At 44.9% G+C, this 20,873-nt stretch overlaps 2 protein-coding genes across 7 annotated transcripts in view; one reads left to right on the top strand and one right to left on the bottom strand.

Moving 5' to 3' along the window:
- POLR3E (RNA polymerase III subunit E) overlaps nucleotides 1-15,419 on the top strand; it is a 32,009-nt gene extending 16,590 nt beyond the window's left edge. For all 6 annotated transcript variants that reach the window (XM_043962474.1, XM_043962488.1, XM_043962497.1 and 3 more), the window contains 12 exons: nucleotides 1,141-1,226; nucleotides 3,144-3,188; nucleotides 3,310-3,401; nucleotides 3,864-3,984; nucleotides 4,461-4,542; nucleotides 5,294-5,353; nucleotides 5,965-6,122; nucleotides 6,673-6,734; nucleotides 7,888-8,408; nucleotides 10,840-10,917; nucleotides 12,265-12,390; nucleotides 13,625-15,419. In XM_043962474.1, coding sequence (XP_043818409.1) covers nucleotides 1,141-1,226; nucleotides 3,144-3,188; nucleotides 3,310-3,401; nucleotides 3,864-3,984; nucleotides 4,461-4,542; nucleotides 5,294-5,353; nucleotides 5,965-6,122; nucleotides 6,673-6,734; nucleotides 7,888-8,408; nucleotides 10,840-10,917; nucleotides 12,265-12,390; nucleotides 13,625-13,681 — 1,488 coding nt within the window. In that variant the 3' untranslated portion in view covers nucleotides 13,682-15,419. The remainder of the gene's footprint in view (nucleotides 1-1,140; nucleotides 1,227-3,143; nucleotides 3,189-3,309; nucleotides 3,402-3,863; nucleotides 3,985-4,460; nucleotides 4,543-5,293; nucleotides 5,354-5,964; nucleotides 6,123-6,672; nucleotides 6,735-7,887; nucleotides 8,409-10,839; nucleotides 10,918-12,264; nucleotides 12,391-13,624) is intronic.
- Nucleotides 15,420-16,945: 1,526 nt separating this feature from the next.
- Nucleotides 16,946-20,873, bottom strand: part of CDR2 (cerebellar degeneration related protein 2) — a 38,306-nt gene continuing 34,378 nt past the window's right edge. Inside the window, exon 5 of the mRNA XM_043962521.1 lies at nucleotides 16,946-18,922. Within this exon, the coding sequence (XP_043818456.1) occupies nucleotides 18,061-18,922 (862 nt within the window). The 3' untranslated portion in view covers nucleotides 16,946-18,060. The remainder of the gene's footprint in view (nucleotides 18,923-20,873) is intronic.

The raw sequence follows: 20,873 nt of genomic DNA, 5'->3' as shown, positions 1-20,873 counted from the left end.
ATATTATTAGTAACCAAGCCTGTTCTTCTTCCCACTAACTAAAAGATTTAAATAAAGATAAACAGGAAGTAGAGGTAGAGTCAGTATTAAAAGGGGCTCTATCAGTCACGGATGCATTAAGGTTAATTAGTTTAATCAGAGTGCCTTTCTTAGAGTGCCTTTCTTCTAGCGCCTAACTCAAGAAATTAGGTTTTTTCTTGGGGAAGACAGAGAAATTTTAAAGCATGAGATATTTCACAGGAGAGACAGGGTTAGGAGAATGAATGAATGATAAAGCTTTTCTTAAGTGTTCACAAGGAGCTAAGTACTGGGGATACAAATACAACAGCAACTACCTTCCCTGCCTTTCTAATGGGGGGGACACAACACACCCAGGGGACTAGTTGCCAGGAAGGGACACTTTTGTCTGCAAAGTTAGAGAGATGGCAGTTGGGGCTTTAGGGGAGTAGGCTGACACACCATGCAGGAATGAGGACTGAGTTGATTTGATCATGGTCCCTGCTTCCAGTATTGGAGAGCGGTAAGGGGAGCAGTTGGCAAGGAAAAGGTACACCCACAAGTTGGAGATGTCTGGAAAGCAGGAAGTGAGTAGAGTAAAGCAAGGAGGCTGAGGCTTTCCTCAAATACTGGGCAAAAAGAGGCAGCCCCAAATTAGGATGGTGAGGCCCTGTGGCAGAAATGCCTGTATAGTGACAAAACAGATGAATGAATGAAAAAACATGAAGTGCTCGGGTGCAAAAGATGTGTTGCTGCATCCTAGAGGGACTGTGGAGCAGGAAAAGGAACTTGAGAACCTTGACTAGGTTTCCTGACCACTTAGGTAGGGGTTGCAGGGAGGAAGAGGTACTGTCATGGAGAATACACGTAGATTTGGGGAGTAATGTATCATAATACAGTGACCCATCTTCACTTTATATTTGCTTTGTTGACCTCTAGTGTAGACAGAGGTCTGACAGTGTAGGGGCTTTTCTGGTCTCTTAGTGACTTGGAGATTTGTAAATAGAATCTCAGGCTCAGACTTTATGGGGAGGCCTCATCCCCTCTCCCACTTCTTAAAAAATAAATGCTGGGCCAGGAAGTCTTCATTTGGATCTTCTCCAGGGGCTTGTTAAGGCTTAACCTGTCTGTTGTGTTCCATAGGACAGCAGATCTGAGCATGAACGCCAGTATCTTCTGTGCCAGGGCCCTGGCATCTCAGAGAATACAGAGCTCATCAAATCTCCAAGGTGAGAATGCCCCCTCTGCAGGGAGCGAGAGAGGGGACTAAGTCAGGCTAACGTGAGAAAAAATTCCAGCTCCTATCTCTTATGGTGAAATCCCTAGGAGACAACTCCTGTGAGGGCAGCTTCTTTCCCTAATCCTGCCACCATGGATTTTTACAGGGCTAAGTTGGGCACGTGTTGTTTTCTAAGCAGTGTGACTGGGAAGCTCTGGTGCCTCATATTTTCACATTTTCTTCTATTTTTTCATTCCTGGTGTCTCATAGTCATTAGCTTCCACCTGCCCAATTCTGATTTTTAAGGCATTATTTTCTTCAGTCAACTTTTGTACCTCCTTTTCCATTTGACTACTTTCTAAAGAGTTGTTTTCTTCAGTGGGTTTTTCCCCTTGTTAGGCCAATTGTATTTTTTTTCTTTTGGTGGGGCAATGGGGGTTAAGTGACTTGCCCAGGGTCACACAGCTAGTAAGTGTCAAGTGTCTGAGGCCAGATTTGAACTCAGGTACTTCTGAATCCAGGGCCGGTGCTTTATCCACTGCACCACCTAGCTGCCCCCAATTTTTTAAGGAATTGTTTTCTTTAGTCAAATTTTTGTGCTTCCTTTTCCAAGCTGTTGACTCTTTTTTCCATAATTTTCTTGTGTAACTCTTATTTCTTTTCCCGTTTTTTTCTTCTACCTCTCTTATTTGATTTTTTAAATCCTTTTTGAGCTCTTCCAAGAAGGCTCTTTGGTCTTGAGATCACTTCATCTTCCCCTTCGAGGCTTCACATGTAGGCATTTTGACAGTGCCCAGAGTTTGCTTTGGTCTTCCTTTCTATGGTAAGGGTTCTTTTGTTACTCATATTTTAGTTTGTTTTGTGACTTTAAAAATTGAGTTCTGCTCTGGGTCACAGGAGCCACTGTCCCAAGCTTCTTGTGCTGGGAGCCAGGGGTGTGATCCCTGGCTTTTCTTTTTTTTTTTTAAATCATAAAAGTATTTTATTATTTTCCAGTTACATGTAAAGATAGTTCTCAGCATTTGTTTTCATGAGATTTTTTAGTTCCAAATTTTTCTTCCTCCTTTCCTTCCCTCACCCCTCCCCAAGACAAAAAGCAATCTGATATAGGTTATATATGTACAATCACATTAAACATTTCTGCATTAGTTAATGTTGTGAAAGAAGAATCAGAACACAAGGGAAAACCTTAAAAAAGAAAAAGTAGAAACAGTATGGTTAAATCTGCATTCAGAATCCACAGTTCTTTTTTCTGGATGTGGAGAACATTTTCCATTATGAGTTCTTTGGAATTGTCTTGATCCCTGGTTTTCTGCTCTGAGGCCTCTGGGGCTGGTGGATTCCTTACCACTCTGTGCTTGTTCCCTGTACTGGGGTGGCCCTGTCCTGTGGGTGGTTCTCCACATGGCAGTCTGCTCTCTCCCCCAGGGCTGGGGGTGCCTCACAACTGGCCTGCTGTGCCACCAGCCTGCTGAGTCAGGGCTGAAGGGACTCGGCTGTTGATCTGTGCTGTGGCCAAGAGCCTCCCACTGACTTACCCAGACACCCTGAGCACTGTGCTATGCTCCCCTTTCACCCAAGTGAGACAGACCGTTCCTAAAGTCTTCTAGATTATCTTAAGGTGGAAAATTGTTTCTCTGTCTTTTTGTAGGTTCTATAGCTCCAGAATCCTTTTAGAGGCTTGATTTAATATTGTTTCTGAGGGAAACTCGGGAGAGCTCAGGCAACTTCCTGGCTTCTCTCTGCCATCTTGGCTCCATCCCTCTGGTGGCTCATATTTTTTGGACACTCTGGTTGTTGCATTTTACCTTTGGTCTTGAGCCTGTACTTTGGATGGCAAACCCTCTTGTGTTTTTATGTTTTGGGAGGGGAGAGAAGGGGGAGAAGCCCTTGGAGTTATTTCTCACCTGTTATTTTCTGTTCACAGTGAGTACTTGATGATGTTAATGCCTCCGAACATTGAGGAAGAAAAGTGAGTACCACATTGCCTGAATTGTGGTTCTAATGCAGCATGGCCTGTGATACTGTAATACAGTATCAGGGTCACCCATGGCTTAGCATATCTCTTAAAGCTCCTGTTCTTTCCCCCACAGAGAAAAACCTGTGGCTCCTAGCAATGTCCTGTCGATGGCCCAGTTGAGGACTCTGCCTTTGGCAGATCAGATTAAGATACTGATGAAGAATGGTTCGTGTCTTCCTACCACCCTCTTCACCCTCTTTCTGATTCTTGTCCCCACAGCCCCGGAGGTCATGTCTGTATTTTTTTGTTCTCTTTCCTTTCCACCCTGTCCCTTCCCCATGTTATGGGCCCCTGAGGAGTCATCAGAAAATGTCTATAGTTTGGGGGTCTCCGACTCTGGACTCCATAGGCCCTGAAAACCAAAAGACCTGAAAGAGCCTGCCCTCTCCCTGCTAGGAGACCAGCCTCCCTGGCTCATCAGCGGTGACCTTGGAGGCCCGTGCAGGCCTGCCAGAAGACCTGGGCTCAAGTCCTGCTCTCTTTGTCTTAATGAACTCGTGTCGTAGATCAGAGTCCACGAAGCCTTCCCTTTGGGTTTCCATTTTGGGGAACAGTGTGCACGATCCAGGGTTTTTAGCTTCCCGGCTGGGTGCTTTATGGAATCTTTTGTCCTTTTCCTTGTCTCAGTGAAGGTCATGCCTTTTGCCAACCTGATGAGCCTGCTGGGCTTAGGGACAGACTCGACGTCTGTTCTGCGCTGCATCCAGCAGGTGGCGATGCTGGTGCAGGGAAACTGGGTTGTGAAGAGGTATGTGTTTATTCATGCAACATTTGTGTATTTGGCTGCACATAGCTTAAATGTCCTTTTGGGCCATGCAGTGTGTGGGCTAGACTCTTTCCATCATGGCGACCAGGGGCTCAGAGGAGGAGGTGGCAATGAATATTTGAGGTTAGGCCTATGGTGCTGATAACCTGTCCTGTTAGAAAGCAAATCACCCTGAGCTACTGAGCAAGGCCCAGTGGTCTGCCAAATATCCAGCTGTCCGAGAATTTGTTCCATAGGAAATGAAGTAGGTGTGGTAAAAGAGGAATCTTAGTTCTACCTGCTCAGCTGGCATATCCTCCATCCCAGGTAAATAGTTTCCACAGTATGATGAGAAGCCAGGGGTGGCAAAGATGTGGGGAGTAGGGTGTTGTCCCATCCCAAGTGGGGTTGTCTGGGACTATGATGAAGTTGGCTGTTTGCCAGTCCTGCTCTCAGGCTGTTTGGTTTCTCATTGGCAGTGACATCCTGTACCCAAAGGACAGCTCTAGCCCTCACAGCGGGGTGCCTGCAGAAGTGCTCTGCAGGGGTCGGGACTTTGTTGTAAGTAACAGAGGGGAAAATTTGCAAAAAGAGAGCCTATGGGGAGCTTTAATGGGAAGAGCTGGGTTTCTCTTGTGCATGGCCCCTGGGCTAGAGACAGAACAAACCTATCTTCTAAATGCACTGTTGGGGCAGCTAGGTGGCGCAGTGGATAGAGTACTGGCCCTGGATTCAGGAGGACCTGAGTTCAAATCCAGCCTCAGACACTTGACACTTACTAGCTGTGTGACCCTGGGCAAGTCACTTAACCCTCATTGTCCCTCCAAAAAAAAGAGGAATACTGCTTCCCTTTAAAGATACCTACTCTTGTGTTCAGCCCCTTCTGGAATTCTCACTAAAGAAGAATCCTGGGGGTGGAGTAGGAGGGAGAAGGGAGTTACTAATCTGGAGTTTGCGGGGGGCAGGGGGGGGGAGTAGTGATGGAAGGGGAGAATGGGGCACCCTGTCCCTGGCTTCCCACCCTTACACCCCCAACCAATGTAAAGACACCTCATGTCACTATTGCTGACGTAGAGAGCTTAGGGTAATATAGATCTGACAGTGGGGGATGCTGTGAGCTGTGTGTTTACTGTGGCTTCCAGAAGGCTTTCTGGCATCCATTCTTGAAAGGAGACCAAAAGCACGCCTCCTCGTCTTCCCAAGGGCTCTCTGTGCAGCCCTCTGTATACTGGGGAGCTGTGTTTTGTCTCTGCTTGGAAGCCATCCCAGCGCTCATAGGACATGTGGAAAACCTTGTCTGTCTTTCCTCCAGATGTGGAAGTTCACACAGAGCCGCTGGGTAGTGAGGAAAGAGGTGGCAACAGTTACAAAAGTAAGTGTTTGTTTCATAAGCTCCCTAGATTTGGGCCCAAGCAATGGGAGAATGGAAGAAGGGGAGCACTAGGCTAGGCAGGTAACCAGAGAGGCTGTAAGAGGTTTTTAGACCATTTCCCTCCCATTGAGGAGGCAAGTAGAGATGACCCCACCTTGGGTCAGCTGGCCACAGAACTACTGATGGGATCCCTGAAATGGCAGTCATCAAAAGATCCAGAGACTTACGTAGTTTAAGGTTTGTAAAGCACTTGACGTGCATTATCATGTAATCTTCACAACTGTGATGACAAATTATCCCTAATTTGCAGGGAAGGAAACTGAGCCTTAGGGAACCTAAGTATTGGTAGGTCTCTCCAGCTCCCAAGTCCATCACTTCATCCCCTTGACCCCATGGCTTTTCATCTCAGTCGGCCTGTTCTTGAGGCTCTCACTTAAGTCTGTTGGAGCAGTTTGGGGAAAGAGAGAGTGACTCAGTGTGGTCTGATCATAGGGAAGCATCAGCTACCAAAAGACTTCAGGGTTGTAAGGTAGTGGGTTAATGAAGCCCATCCAGAGGCTAAATCTGGTATCCCAACTTTTCTCCAAATCCATTGTCCCTTTGGGTCCCAGCTGTGTGCAGAGGATGTGAAGGACTTTCTGGAGCACATGGCTGTGGTGAGGATCAACAAGGGCTGGGAGTTCTTGCTACCCTACGATGAGGACTTCATCAAAAAGCATCCAGATGTTGTCCAGCGCCAGCACATGCTGTGGATGGGCATCCAGGCCAAGTAAGTTACATGTGCTAAGGGTGGTGATGATGCTGGGGGGGTGGGGAGGCCAGTAGAATTTGCAGGAGACACCCACCCCCACCCCCAACACCCTCCTCCCTGGCTGAAGGTCCAGGGGCAGGATAAACCATGTGTGCACTTTGAACCAAGGTCCAGACCTTGTGTTTTCCCATAAAGGTAATGTTAGAGGCTGGGGAGTAGGGGGAGCAGGGAACTTGACCTAGTGTTGGAGAAAGGAACTAAAGATAATTGATTGGGGGAGGGGGTGAGGAGGAGATGGGTAGAATGGAGAAAGAAGAGGGAGGTGTAGCACAAAGGACTTCTGGGAGATGGTGAGCGGGAGAGACCGAGATGAGTGACCCAAGGGATTTAGTGAGGGGTGAGGAGGGTGGTTAGGACTTTATTGCTAGAAGTCATAGAGGCTGCTTTTTCCTAGATAACTTGAATTTTATTAGGAGTCTGGGGTGGGTCATAGCACCTCTACTTAAGAGATAAGGAAAGCTTTAATCAATAGGGCCTACCTTAACATGGTGCTTCTTTCCCATTTCAGGTTAGAAAAAGTCTATAGTCTTCCAAAAGAGACTGTGCCAAAGACTGCGGAAGGACAATCAGGTGTGTTTGGAGGAGGTAGAGACAGGGATCTGGGCTGAGACTGTGGGGTTGGGAGGAGGGGTGGAAAAGAGGAAATTCCCAAGGGAAATTCCCTGAGGCTTGATGCTACAAGGGCAATGCTTGGAGATGGGTTACCTTTTCCCCTGCCTCTTTTTTTTTTTTTTTTTGGTTGTTCCTTTGGCCTCCTTTGGGATGGGGATCTGAATCTGTTGGTTGCTGGGCTCAGCACGAAAATTGAATTGAGGTTCTAGCCAAAAGCCAGGGCCCAAATGCCAGCACACAAAGAAGGCTTGGCATGTGAATAGTGAGATAAAAGTATTCCAGGGCCCTTTCTCCTGCCTTCCTGTAGAGGGGTTGGCCAGGATGTTGTTGGCAGGCTGCCCCAGAGACACAATAATGCAGTATGAGTGGCATTTGGGATCCTACATGTAGAGCTAGAAGGGGCTTCAGACACCATCTAGTCCCATTAAAGAAGAAGGAACTGGCCTAGGAAGGTCAGAATGACTTGCCTCAGGTTCACACAGGTAGTAGTTTGAACTTCAGTCCTCCAACTCCAGAGTCAGTGCTATTTGTCCTCTCCCTCTCCCCTCACCTTGGGAACTGTGATTCTTCCCCCCCCCCTGCCCCCCATCACTATTTCTGGGGGGCAGCTAGGTGGCGCAGTGAATAGAGCACCAGCCCTGGATTCAGGAAGACCTGAGTTCAAATTCAGCTTCAGACACTTGACACTTACTAGCTGTGTCACCCTAGGCAAGTCACTTAACCCTCATTGCCCCCCTCCCCCAGGAAAAAAAAATCAGCGTCTATCAGTGTTGCTGGCTGAGGCCCTCATAGGTATGGAGGCTAGAAAGGGCTGGACACACCTGACCTCCAGCCCTGGCTCTCTCTGAGTATTTCCTGGGAGTTTGTAGAATTCCTTTGGGTCTCAGTTTTTTCCTGTTTGGGAAATAGTGAGAAATGGCCCTTCCTTTGTCCTATCCTTAGGCTATCTATTCTCTCAGCCTTCTCCCCTGTAGCCAACTCTCTCTTTGGGACAGTTTTTTCAAGTGAATTAGTAATCGAGACCGAAGGGCTCAGCTTTTGGGCCTTGAAGTGTCTCATCCCTTGAGACAGGGGTTCCCCATTCTGAGCAGCATCCTGTCTGTCCTTGTAGTGCCTGTTATGCTGATCTCTGGGGATCAGCGAGTCCAAGCTGCCAAGGCCAAGGCCCAACAGAACCACCTGCTGCTGGAACGGGAACTGCAGTGGAAGAAGGAGCATCTGCAGGCAATGCAGGCCTCATCCAGCATGCGTATCAAGGAGGAGCCAGTGAGTGAGGAGGAAGAGGAGGAAGAGCAAGGTGACAAGGAGGAGGAGCCCATGGACACTTCGACCTGTGGCAGCCTCAGGAACAAATTGGCCAATGGGCTCCCTGCTGGGCGAGGCGCAGGAGGTGATACCCTCAACGGGCACCCCCCGCCTGGCTGTGGGGAAGCACCCATGGCTCGGGAACTGAGGGCCTTTGTGGAGGCCACCTTTCAGAGGCAATTTGTGCTCACTCTGAGCGAACTGAAGCGCCTCTTCAACATGCACTTAGCCAGCCTGCCCCCTGGACACACACTGTTCAGTGGCATTTCAGACAGGATGCTGCAGGACACGGTGCTGGCGGCTGGCTGCAAACAGATTTTGGTGCCTGTAAGTAACACACACCATGGGGAGCAAGGGGCAGTGGGTGTTACCCTTTAGGAGGGGCCCTTTGTTTAGGCATTGATCTTGAGGAGAAGCAACTGTGGCCTGGAGCCTTGACATTTCTCCTATGGTGCACGGGCTCCATATTGGAGAATGGCCTAGAACATGGGCTCTGTTGGGCAGAAGGGGAGATGTTGGAAGAGTCAGTGTGGCGGTGACCTGGATATAAAGAGTACCAGTTCCATCTGGTGATGTGAAAGATGGGGGACCCTGAGGTCTCTAGTGAACCATCCCAAAGAGATGCCATAGTCCCTTCAGCCCACAGAGGCCCTGAAGTCGTCCCAGCATCCCACTATTAGTCTCATGGGCGGCCGCCCTGGCAGCCAAAGTCAGCATCTCACCAGCCTGCAACGCTCTTTCCAAGGTCCTGTGCTAGGCTGTACTTGCTTCTTAAGGGCTAAGCTAACCAACACAAACCCGTTTGGGGCATTTGAAGATTGGGATTAGCCATGGCTCTCACATTTCAGTAGCGATTATTCAGATAATTCTGTGAAGTCGGTCTGTCATAGATGTAGGAACCTGAGGGGATCTGACTTGTTGAAGATCACTCGGCTGTTAAGTGGCAGGGGTGACAGTTTGTTTTTTTTTAAGTGAGGCAATTGGTGTTAAGTGACTTGCCCAGGGTCACACAGCTAGTAAGTAAGTGTTAAGTGTCTGAGGCCGGATTTGAACTCAGGTACTCCTGACTCCAGGGCCGGTGCTCTATCCACTGCGCCACCTAGCTGCCCCAGGGGTGGCAGTTTGCAGAATTCCAGCAGTTGCCCACTCTCCTAAGCTGCCTCTGGCATCTTACTAGTGGTTGCAGTCTGCTTGGCCAGCTATGGCCTCTACATTGATTGGAAAAAGAACCACCTCTCTGTCTTTGGATTATCCTATTTTTTGGACATTCATCCACCAAAATAATAATAATAATAATAACAACAACAATGCATCCACAGGTGAAAGGTGAGCCCGGGACACTTTTTTATCCCTTGAATTTTTAAAAGGCAACTAGGTGACAGTGGATAGAGCACTGGGTTTGGAGTCAGGAAAACCTGGGTTCAAATTTGTCCTTAAACACTTAGCTATGTGACCATGGACAAGTCACTTAACCTCTGTTTACCTCAGTTTCATCAACTATAAAATGGGGATAATAGTAGCATCTATTTCTCAGGGTTGCTGTGAGGATCAAGTGAGATAATATTTATAAATCCCCTAGCACTGTGCCTGGCACTTAGTAGGCACTCTATAAATGCTGTTGTTATTATTTCCCCTTGGTCAAAAAAATCTTTCTTTGATTCAAGATGAACATCCCAGGAAGGAGAATTGAGAGCAGGGCAAGGAGACTTCGTTTACCGAGCATACCAGTTAGGGACGATTGTGGACCCTGGCCTTCTGGACAGGCTGACTAGCCTTCTGCTTGTTCCTGTCTCCCCATCCAACTGGTATAGGTGTGGAGGTGGGGTCAAGTAGGGCTGTAGCTTTGACATCATTGAGGATGCTGGTGCCAAGGTTAGGCCCATCTCAGTTCTTAAGCAATCCTACGGTTGTAAGACTCGAGCCTTTGTACATGAGGGATGGAAATGGGGACAGTGGTCTCCAGTTGTTCCAAAGACCTTGTCCCTGCCAACCCCAGAGACCTGGCCTTCACTGGGTAGTTACAAAGGGACTGTCAGTTCCTTCAGCCATTCTCTGGACTCTAGCAGAGACCTAGGGCCAGGTTCTCCTTTGGTGAGGCACAAGGGAAGCCTTATGTCTAGGCGATGGATACTGGGGCTCAAGAGAGACATCTTCTTACCTGTCCCTAAGAGAGCGCTTCAGGTTCCTTGTGGCCACTTCCTCGCCTTGCCAGCCAGATTGGGGATTTGGGGGAGAGACACTGGGCTGTTCCCTTTTCTTTTTCTTTAGGAATTAGATCTATAGAGAATGAATGTCTGTGTCAGGGTAATAGGGAAATAAGTCCCTATGTCAAGTCCCTTCCTGTTAAGGAAGAGACAACCTGTAGTTCTGTACAAACAAGAAGATAATAGGCAGAATAAATAGGACATAATCAAAATCAAGAGGGGGATGGCTTCTTGCAGAAGGTTGGGAGTCTCTTTAGCTGAGGCTTTTGAGAAGCCAGAAGCTGGAGATGCAGAGGGAGAATGATCCAGGCCCGGGATGAGGAAAACATACGGCCTTGTCAGTTGTAACACAGTGCAGCTGGATTGCAGGGACATGAAGGAGGCTCAGGAAGCCTGGAAAGGTAGGAAGAGTGCAGGCTGTGAAGAGCTTTACAAGCCAGACAAGGTCTGATATTTGATTCTGGAGGTCATAGGGAGCCAGTGGGGTTTATTGAGCAGAGGAATGAAGTGGTCAGACCCAGTTCAAGTCCAGCTCACATGTGTGCCATGATCAGTTTCCCCCACAGACTGCTGCTTCTCCTGATGAGCAGAAGGTGTTTGCACTCTGGGAGTCCGGAGACATGAGTGATCAGGTAAAGAAAGGCCTTTTCACTATTGCTGGCCTATCGTGCTAGGTGAAAGGAGGTTTTCCTTTGGGCCAGATTCTTCAGTTGGGGTAGGGTTGGGAGGGAAGGGTAGGGGAGGATGATTGGCCCCAACAAGTGGAGGGGAAGGGTTGAATGTACCGAAGCTTGTCCAGACTTTAAAAAAACTTTACTGGGCATGTATGGTGATTATTTGCCTTGCAAAGGAGTTCTTTGATTTAGAAAAGGTTTCACCACAGTTTTTGAGTTTTGAACAGTTGGCATTTTTAAAACCATGAAGGTTGTGAGGTCCGTGAGTTTGTCCATAAGTCATAAGTTTATCTTAGTGCTTTGAAAATAGGAATAGACAGGGGCGGCTAGGTGGTACAGTGGACAGAGCGCTGGCCATGGAGTCAGGAGGACCTGAGTTCAAATCCGGCCTCAGACACTTGACACTTACTAGCTGTGTGACCCTGGGCAGGTCACTTAACCCCAATTGCCTCACCACCACCCCCCCAAAAATAGGAATAGACAAAACTGCTCTTGTAAAGTGAGACATACCTGCTGTGACCATTGCAGTGTGCAAGTGTATGACTGTGCTTCCCCATTGTTTTCTTCCAACCTCCCACTCGTAGGAGGTGGGATTTAAAAGAATACCTTGGCCTCTTTTCTTGGTAGAGGCAGCATGATAAAGTGGGCAGAGTGCTGGGTTTGTAATCAGGGAGAGCTGGATTCACGTTCCACCTCTGACCTTAATGTGCATGACTGGGCAGGTCATTTCACTTCTCTGCATCTCAGACAACTCCCCAGGACTTAAGTCATAGATCAGTTGTGATCTGTGTAGATTATTCCTGTATTTGAGTAAGCTTTTTATTGATGCCCTTTGCTTCTACTTTATAGTGAATTCCTGATGTGCCCTCCTTCCTCTAACCCATCGAGCCCATCTTTTAACAAGGGAAAACAGGAGAGCCAGCCAGCACAGCTTGTTAGACGGCATATGCAGCATTTAGCATCTGTAGCCCCCATTTCACTGCCAAGAAGAATGATCACGTTTTAAGAGAGCAGGTCTAAGGGACTTGGGCTAGAAATAGGATTGATAGAAAGTAGTTTGACTGTCTCTCCTGCCTAAAGCAGAGCTAAAGGCTGAATGCAGGCTCCCAGAGAGATCGGGTAGGCTTCATGTCAGTTTAGCAGGGCAGGAGGAATGAATTCTGTGGACGTGCTTCAGCATCATCTTCTGAACTCTTAGCTCATCCTGTAGGTCTCATGTCATGTCTGTGAATTTCTTGTCTAGAACTTACTTTCCTTTCTCTGGAGTGAGCACTGCAAATGATTGTGTTTTTGCTCCCACTTAAGCATCGACAGGTTTTACTTGAAATATTTTCCAAAAATTATCGGGTGCGTCGGAATCTGATCCAGACTCGACTAAGTCAAGAATGTGGAGAGGACCTCAGCAAACAAGAGGTGGATAAAGTGTTAAAGGTAATAGCTCACATTGGATGCATGGCAGGGCATCTAAATGACAAAACAGACTGGAAGAGTTCTGGTTTTGGAATTGGAGAACCTGAGTTTGATTTCCAGCAATACTGTTTACTGTCTATATGACCATAGTCAAGTCAAGGAAATGAAATGATGTACCCTCAGGGTCACGAAGCTATGTTTGGAACCTTATTAGGCTCATAGACTTAGAGGTGGGGGCAGCTAGGTGGTGCAGTGGATAAAGCTGAACCTGAGTTCAAATCCAGCCTCGGGCACCTGACACATACTAGCTGTGTGACCTTGGGCAAGTCACTTAAGCCCCATTGTCCCGCAAAAGGGGGAAAAAAGATTTAGAGGCAAACTTGTTCCACTCCTTCATTTGATAGATAAGTATGAAAAGTGAAGCCAAAAGGGTTAAATGACATGCCCAAAGTTATGCAGGCATTATAAATGGACAGAGCTGGAATTTGAACCTAGGTCCTTTGAACACTGCTCTTAGCAGACAGAGCTGGGGTCCAGAGTAACCCTTTTGAGAAAAATATGCTTTACCTAGTGATTTTTAAAAACCTAATGCAAGGGCAGCTAGATGGCACTGGCCCTGGATTCAGGAGTACCTGAGTTCAAATCTAGCTTCAGACACTTGACACTAGCTGTGTGACCCTGGGCAAGTCACTTAACCCCCATTGCCTGCAAAAAAAACCCAAACAAACCTATTGCAGGGGGCAGCTAGGTGGCGCAGTGGATAGAGCACCGGCCCTGGAGTCAGGAGGACCTGAGTTCAAAGCTGGCCTCAGACACTTAACATTTATTAGCTATGTGACCTTGGGCAAGTCACTTAACCCCAATTGCCTCACTAAAAAAAGAAAAAATTTCAAAAAAAACCTAATTCATCCCAAGAAGCATTGAATTGATAAAGAGACAAAAATACTTCTTGGTTCTTTATTTGTAAAGCGTTTTTCACAGCCCCCCCACCCCATCCCCAGTATCCCCTGTATAAGTTGAAATAGTCTTCATTTTGCTTTTTCCATTTCATAAATAAACTTGAAGCTGGCCTGGTAAAGAGATTTGTCAGCATGTCCATGTTGGAATCAGCATCCAGATCTCCTGACTCCTCGCTGTTCCTTAGCATCTACTGCTCCAATATTTGTTGATGGCATCATTCAGGACCTCGTGAATGTGGCTGAGTGAAGTTCATTGTAATCATTTCTCACATCTGATTTTTCCCCCCCATTCCCAGGACTGCTGTGTAAGCTATGGAGGCATGTGGTACCTTAAGGGAACAGTGCAGTCCTGACAGTCATAGTGAACTGCCTAAGCCCACCAATGTAGGCCGAAGGATGGATACCACAGCGAACAGAGATGGAAGTAACACCTTGACTTGCTTCAGGGAACATGGGGCAGGATCTGATCTTCACATGGCCAGCGGGGCATTGCAAAAGCCAGTCACAGAGGTCGTCACATTCAGTTTGCATGGCCAGCTGGAGGCAGGAGTGCTCCCAGGAGAGATCAGTCAGGATCCTCTTTCAGTATCATTTGGAATTCTAATGTATTTTGCTTCTCATTTGGTTCCATTCTAATAATAAAGAGAGTATATACTGTTACAGGCAAGATGGGAAAAAAAAAATCATGGTTTAACATTTTATTTTGTAATTCAATGCCAACCAAGTTAAAAGTTCTGTTTACAAGATGAGAAAAGCTTGAGGTTTTTAATATTTAAAATGCCTAGAAGCTGATGCTCAATCTTAGATTTTTCTGTCTATAAAAGCATCTGCCAGATCCATTAAACAAGCCAAATTGCAGTATAATACTGTTGGGTTTTTATAGCCATTTAAAAATTTTAAACAATGTTACTACCTTATGTAGCAACTTTCTCTTAATTGTTTACATGAAACAGCAAATAGAAAGAACAGACATGAATTAAATTTATATGTTCTTTTGACCTGTTTGCATATCTATGCAAACAAAGGTAAGTCTTGGACAACATGTAAGTGTAGTTATCACAGTTTGTGATGTACAGATCTTGTGTATTTTAAAAATAAATGCTAACACAAATTCTTGGCATCATTTCGGTGCCACATCTTTTTATGTCAAAAGAAAACCATTGTAACCAGCTCTTAGAGCAGTTGCACAAAAAGTGGAGGAAGAACCTTAAATAGAAGGGACAATGAGGTTTTTTTAAATTGTAATGTCAAAACCTATAGGTATACAGGTTCTGATGAACAGGTTCTTTGCAGAGACATTGCCAGTTCCTCATAGCCAGTTGTTAGACCATATGAGATGCTGGGAAATTGACCTTTTTGCCTGCATATAGGAAGGTACTTGTGATTGCCAATCTGCCTTGTATGAAAGCTGAGAAGAGCATCCCTTTATTCACCCTCCATACCAATTACATAGAATACCAACTACATAGGGAACTGTGTAGAAATTCATTAGTTTTCATTAAAAGATCAGTTATGAGACAATCAGAATCTTAGTATCTCAGTCTCAAAATTGGGTAGTTCCTGGAGATTATTTTAGTCAACCTCTTTCTGAACAGGTACCCTTTTTCACAGCATCCCTGACAGTCTTCTGGTTAAAAGACTTCTGGTGATGGGAACCCATTGCTTCCTGAGCTTCCCCTACCCTTTTAGCCAGTTCTTTTTCTAGAGGTGAAATGTTTTAGGTTGTAAAAATACAAGTGATATTTTGTTAAAATCAAAAGACCAAGATGAGAGATGGAGTTACAAAACTTTTTAAAAAGCAGTAATTAACTTGTTTAAATTACAACTAATAATAAAGTTCTTTAAGGACAGTGTTTAAAAATAATACCCTGACTTTTGTCATAAGGAAGCTTCCTACTAGGTGAGAAACTTAAGCTGTCATTGGATGTAAGTGTGCAACAGGCTCTAAATGTGGGAAAGTATGTCTGTGGCTTCGCAAAAACGTACGTTCGAATGGAGTGGATGATAGTGGATGCCTTGGGAAGATAGAGAAGAGAATGATAGGTGACAGAAAAAGCCAGTAATGATAAAAATAAAACATTTGAATTGAAAGAAATGTCTTAAAAATCTTATTTAAGTTTTTCATTGTATAGCCTATCCTTTTAAAGCAATCATATTTTAGGTGGGTAATCTATATTTGGGCAAAATACATGAAGATATGCAACATCTAGCTTGATTTGTCTCCTTAAAAATGGATTATATATTGGTCACTAAGGTCAAGTATCTCCTTTTGATTTAGACAGGTATCTGGTTATGTAATGCTTAGCAGATAATAAGTACCAGGTAAATTGTACTAACTTAAATCACTCATTGCTGATGTGAAAACATCTGTAGAAATTGAAGTGTAGTTAGAACTAAAGTCCACTTGAAACTGACAGAAGATTAATAGCTTTTGTGCTCTTAAGTATTTTTTTTGATGCTTCTCTGTCATATTTCAAGAGGAAGAATATGCCCTTTAAAGTTTCTTAAGTATCTAATAGATCAGTCATACAGATCCATCCTCTTTCCCATGGGGGTGGGGGGGCAGTGTAAGTGAAGGGCACATGTTCTATTATATATAAATGTTCCATTATAAAGATACATATTTATATATAAATACAAATTTATTTGAATTCTACAACGTACCTATCAAGGGAATTCTTAACATCCTAATTTCTTGCATGTAGATCTAAATTTTGTTTTTCTGAAAGTGAGGGCACATGATTTTCTTATTTTGGGTTCCTCTGGTGCTATTTTAAAGTTTGGGGCTGAAGAGAGTTGTGAACGAAGATGGTTCTTTGTTTAGAAAAGTTGTTTTCTCTACCTTTTGAACAGCTAGGTGACATGGGGGTGGGTGAGATGTGGAGAACATACTCATTGATTAAGAGAGTTGCACTTATCATTAAGCACTTATGTGCCAAGTGCTGTTCAGGGTGCTAAGGATGTAATTATCAAGTGAGATGCTTGGCTTGCCATTGGGCTTGCCAGTAGGCCTAAAAGTATTGATTTCCTTAGCAGGGAGGGGGGTTTATTAGACTTCCAAGGTCCTGTTCACCTCTATTTGATGATCTTCTGCAGTTTGTTTATATACTAGCTCGGTTTTAGTATGAAGAAAGGCAGAGGTTAGTGCTCCTTACAGTTAACCTGAAACTCCTTACAGTAAGCAACCTGCAGAGACAACTTGATCTTCAGGAGCATTTTAAGTATTTTCATTTTCAGGCTATTTTAGGAAATGGAATGACAAGTTTTTGAAATAAGTGCAGTGAAAACAATAGCAGAGGTAAAAATGTTAAGCTTAACTTCCAGGGTTGGGGGTGGTTTTCCATGTATGCCAGATGAAGTGAGCCTTTCCAGTGGTAAGTAGTGATGCTACTTATATTTGCATACTACATTTTGCATCTGCAACCATGCAAAGTGCCAAATCAAACATCTGTCTCTGCTAAATAAATGGTGGTAAACTTTGTTTCAAAAGCAGGTGTGCAGTTCTTAATTCCTTACAAATTCTTTGTAAACATTATTTGCCATTTATCAAAGAGGGAGAATACACTTGGCCAGTGGAAGAACTTAAAGTAAGACTTGTTTTTTCGTTTCTATAGATAGCTTTATTTTTAGAAAAAAAAAATATTTACAGTAGTTCAGAACTCCACTTTTAAATAATCTTAATTTATAAGCATGTATATAGGTCATGTGTAGATATACTTCCACACTGGTAGAAACAAATACTGTTTAATAAGGAAACAGACAGAAAATAAGTTTTTACAACTTAAGCAATTAGTGAGAAACATTGACAAAAATTCTAGGAACTGAGCAAGAGCTTATTTGGCCAGTTGGCCAATAAATGCCCATCTCAATGCAGAATATACATAATAAACAAGTGGCTTCTGTGAAGAAAACCTCAGTCCTAACTCAAGCCTTAAGAACAATCCCCATGCTGCTCCTCCCCCTCCTCCCATTTTCCCTTGTCAAATGAGTTCTGAAAAACCTGTTCTTGACAACAAGGAGGTCACAAGAACCAGTGTGAATATAATGATTTCTCCACATTCGTAGTATACAAAGTGTGCTTTGTGAATAACTTGCCCACCTTTGGTTCTTTCTGAGTGGTGATGAGTAACTTGCCTTTAACATTTAAAGTCAACTCTAAGTAATACCAGATGCAATCAAATTAGAAAATAGTCTGCCCTCTTACAAACTACATTACTAAATAGCCTATCCTCTGGTACATTTTCCATAGCTAATTGATGGTATTTTAAAATCTTTTATGTATCCTATACACATTTCAGGATAGCTGCCTCAAACATTGACTTTTACCTGCTTTTAAACGACCACACTAAGCTACCTACCATGACCATGTGGCTGAAAATGACGTGCCCATTTTGAGTACCAGTGTTTCTAGGCCCCACCCTCCCACCACAAGTACACATAACCCTACATACACCCTGTTCACCCTTTCTGGGATATAAACTCCATTCAAGTCCATGCACCAGCCCCTGTTCTGCAGAGAGCAGGCTAGTTTTGTCATAGCTACTGACCCTAATGTCTACTCTGCTTCCTCTCCTTGCTCCATACATTTGTGGGGTCAGCAAAGAGGGAGACTTCATTTGCAGCATTTACAGTGGCCACTGCGTGAGCTGGACCAACTATAAACCCTGGCTTGAAGTGGAGAGATGAGGGAAAAGGTATAACAGCAAGAGCTAGAATATCACAAGCAGGTTAGCTAAGAATGCGGTGAGCGAGACTGATACTTTGTTCTTTGTTCATCTATTTCTTGCTTAGTTTTCTTAATGCAACTAAAGATCTCCTTGAAGAGAGCTTTGTATTCTGGAGGAGGGGTGGTGGTAGAACTTCTTGAGTCTGGAATGATGCTGGCCAGTTCCTGGCTGCTGGGGACCGGCTCAGCTTCTGTGCTCCTCACATTCAGGGCTGGGGCAGGACCCCTACAAGTCTGCACAGCCTTATGTTTTGGGGAGTCCTCTTCCTGTTGGCACTTCTTCAGCAGCTCTTCGTATTTGACCTTCAGAGCTCTGTATTGGGTGTCTACTTCATGCAACAGGGAAATACCTCTCTGCTTCATGGCCTCAGTTTTCCTGATGCAAGTCTCTTCATGGCCCTTGACGATGTCACTCCCAGCCAGACTACTCAGGACGATTTCACTGCTGCTGCGTTTGAGAGGCTTTTTGCTCAGCTCTGGTGCAGCCAGGAATATTTCTTCAAGCAGGGTCTGACTGGGTTCTTTGACAGAAAGGAACAATGAATCAGGCACTAGCTTTTCAACACCATTAACAAACGGATGTTGTGTCTGCAGCATTTGGCGCATTTCTGCCACCTCTGCTTCCAGCTCCAGTGCTCGTGCTCGGTAAGCATCTGAGGCGCCCAGCTGCTGTTCCAGATCACAGTTCTCCTTCAGTACCATCCCATACTCCTCCTCCATAGTCATTCTCTTCTTCCGCTCCAGGCTCAGCTGCGCCTGCAACATCGTGACCGTCTTTTTCAAGTTCTCATTTTCTTCTTCATCAGGGGTTTGCTGATTATGCATAGAGGTTATCTTCTCAGCAAATATGTGATCATACACAAAGTGCCTGGGAAGGGGGTGGGGGGCGGGGAGAGAAACAAAGCACAGAAATTATTAGGATTCTGTTTTCTAAAACCATCAATGGTTACAATGAAGTTGCATGAGACTAATAAACTCTATAAGAATTAGGGTAACTCAGAGAATTAAAGTACTGGCACTAATGAATCAGTCTCACAAAGATCTTGAGTGGTTCAGGAATCACATCTGCCAATTCTTTCTATATGCTGAGGTATAGTTCATGGGGATCTGGTGACTGTAAATCATAAAGGGTGGCAATCTGCCAGTTTTATATTCCTTTACAGTACAAAAGTAATTTACTCTGGCAGAGAAAAGCAAAGTAAGCATTGACTAGTTGAATTCCCCCCCATTTTTCCATGACTGTCCCATGTACCCCCTTCACAGCAGCCCTGTCCTGGAAAAGATGTGCCAAGACAGCAGATGTCAGCTGTTGGCTATCAGACCCTTGGAATGGCAGCCAATCTTCCCTATATGCCTCAAAAGCCTTAATTCTCCCCCGCCCCCCTCCTCGGGTCAATGAGGGTTAAATGACTTAGTCAGGGTCACATAGCTAGTAAGTGTCAAGTGTCTGAAGCCAGATTTGAACTCAGTTCCTCCTGAATCCAAGGCCAGTGCTTTATCCACTGCCACCTAGCTGCCCCTCAAAGACTTAAATCTTTAAAGATACCGCCATGCTACCAGTAATTTAGGTTCACAATTTTGGTATCATCTTTGACTTTTTCCTTGTCTTCCCCTCCCAAACCCATCCAAGCACTTGTCAACTCTTGTCAGTTCTACCTTTCCTGCATGCTTTTCTTCATTTGTAGAATACCTACCCTAGCTCTGACTCTCATCGCCTCTCAATATGGATTATTACACCACTTTTCTACTTGGTCTCCCTGTTTCCAGTCTCTGTTCTCCAATCTATCTTCCACAAACTGCATGCTGATGCTCCTCAAATGCAGATCTGATTACATCACTCTCTTACTCTTCAGTGGGCTAGCATTTAAAGCCTTCTACAGTTTGGCTTTCATCTACCTTTCCTATCTTAGTTAATAGTATTCACCTTTACCCACACTCTCCCTTCAGGTCAAACCAGCCTGTTCACAATTTTCTATCTCTGCTGTTGATGGTACAAGTGATTACCTCATGTATGGAATGCCTTCCCTCCCCGCCCCCTTATCAGAATTACAGCTCAAGTCCTCCCATGTCCTGATTCCCTCAAGTGTACTTGAAATTACATTGTATACTCTTTGTATTTTACTGATCTGCACACATCTTTTGTACCCTCCTTATAAAATGTAGGCTACTAGAGGGCAGGGACTCTCATTTTTGTCAAATCTCTAGTGTAATGATTGGAATGACACCACCTGCTGGAGACTTACTAGAGGAAAGCTCCACCATGAGGAGAATGCTTCTGAGGGCAAGGCCATGTGGCTTTTCCTTGGCATCAGAAAGTGACATTTGCTCATGGGTACTGTCTATCAAGGCTACCAGCCAATCAACTTGAGGAGCCTCCCATTTTTGGGAGGAACACACGAAGGAGGAAGCGGGCGCTGGGGGAGGAGTTCGGGCTCTTTGGGTTCCTGACTTCACCATGGTGGAGGAGAGAGACTCCAGAGGACTTCACAGGAAAATTGAGGAAAGATAGGATTGCCAGGCTGTAGGAATTCTGTTCTCAATCTTTCTCTATCTTTCAATAAACCCTTAAAAACCTAAAATTGTTTTATCAGTGATTTTAGTCAGTTTCCCCCAAAACTTGGGAGAACAGATTAGAACCCACATTTAGAATTTTAAATTACACACCAGTAACAAATACAGTTCCTTGCACACAATAAGACTCAATGTGATATGGCTTGGTCACACTCACATATGGCTGTGATAAAGTTATGAGCCGCTATCATTTGCTTCTACTTTGTGAAGTGTCTACACCCAAATCTGTACTTAGAGGTAACTGTGAT

The sequence above is a fragment of the Dromiciops gliroides genome, chromosome 1, assembly GCF_019393635.1.
Source record: "Dromiciops gliroides isolate mDroGli1 chromosome 1, mDroGli1.pri, whole genome shotgun sequence".
In the NCBI taxonomy this organism is placed as follows: domain Eukaryota; kingdom Metazoa; phylum Chordata; class Mammalia; order Microbiotheria; family Microbiotheriidae; genus Dromiciops; species Dromiciops gliroides.
Note: the sequence above shows the minus strand (reverse complement) of the source record. Positions and strands in the feature narration are given on the sequence as shown.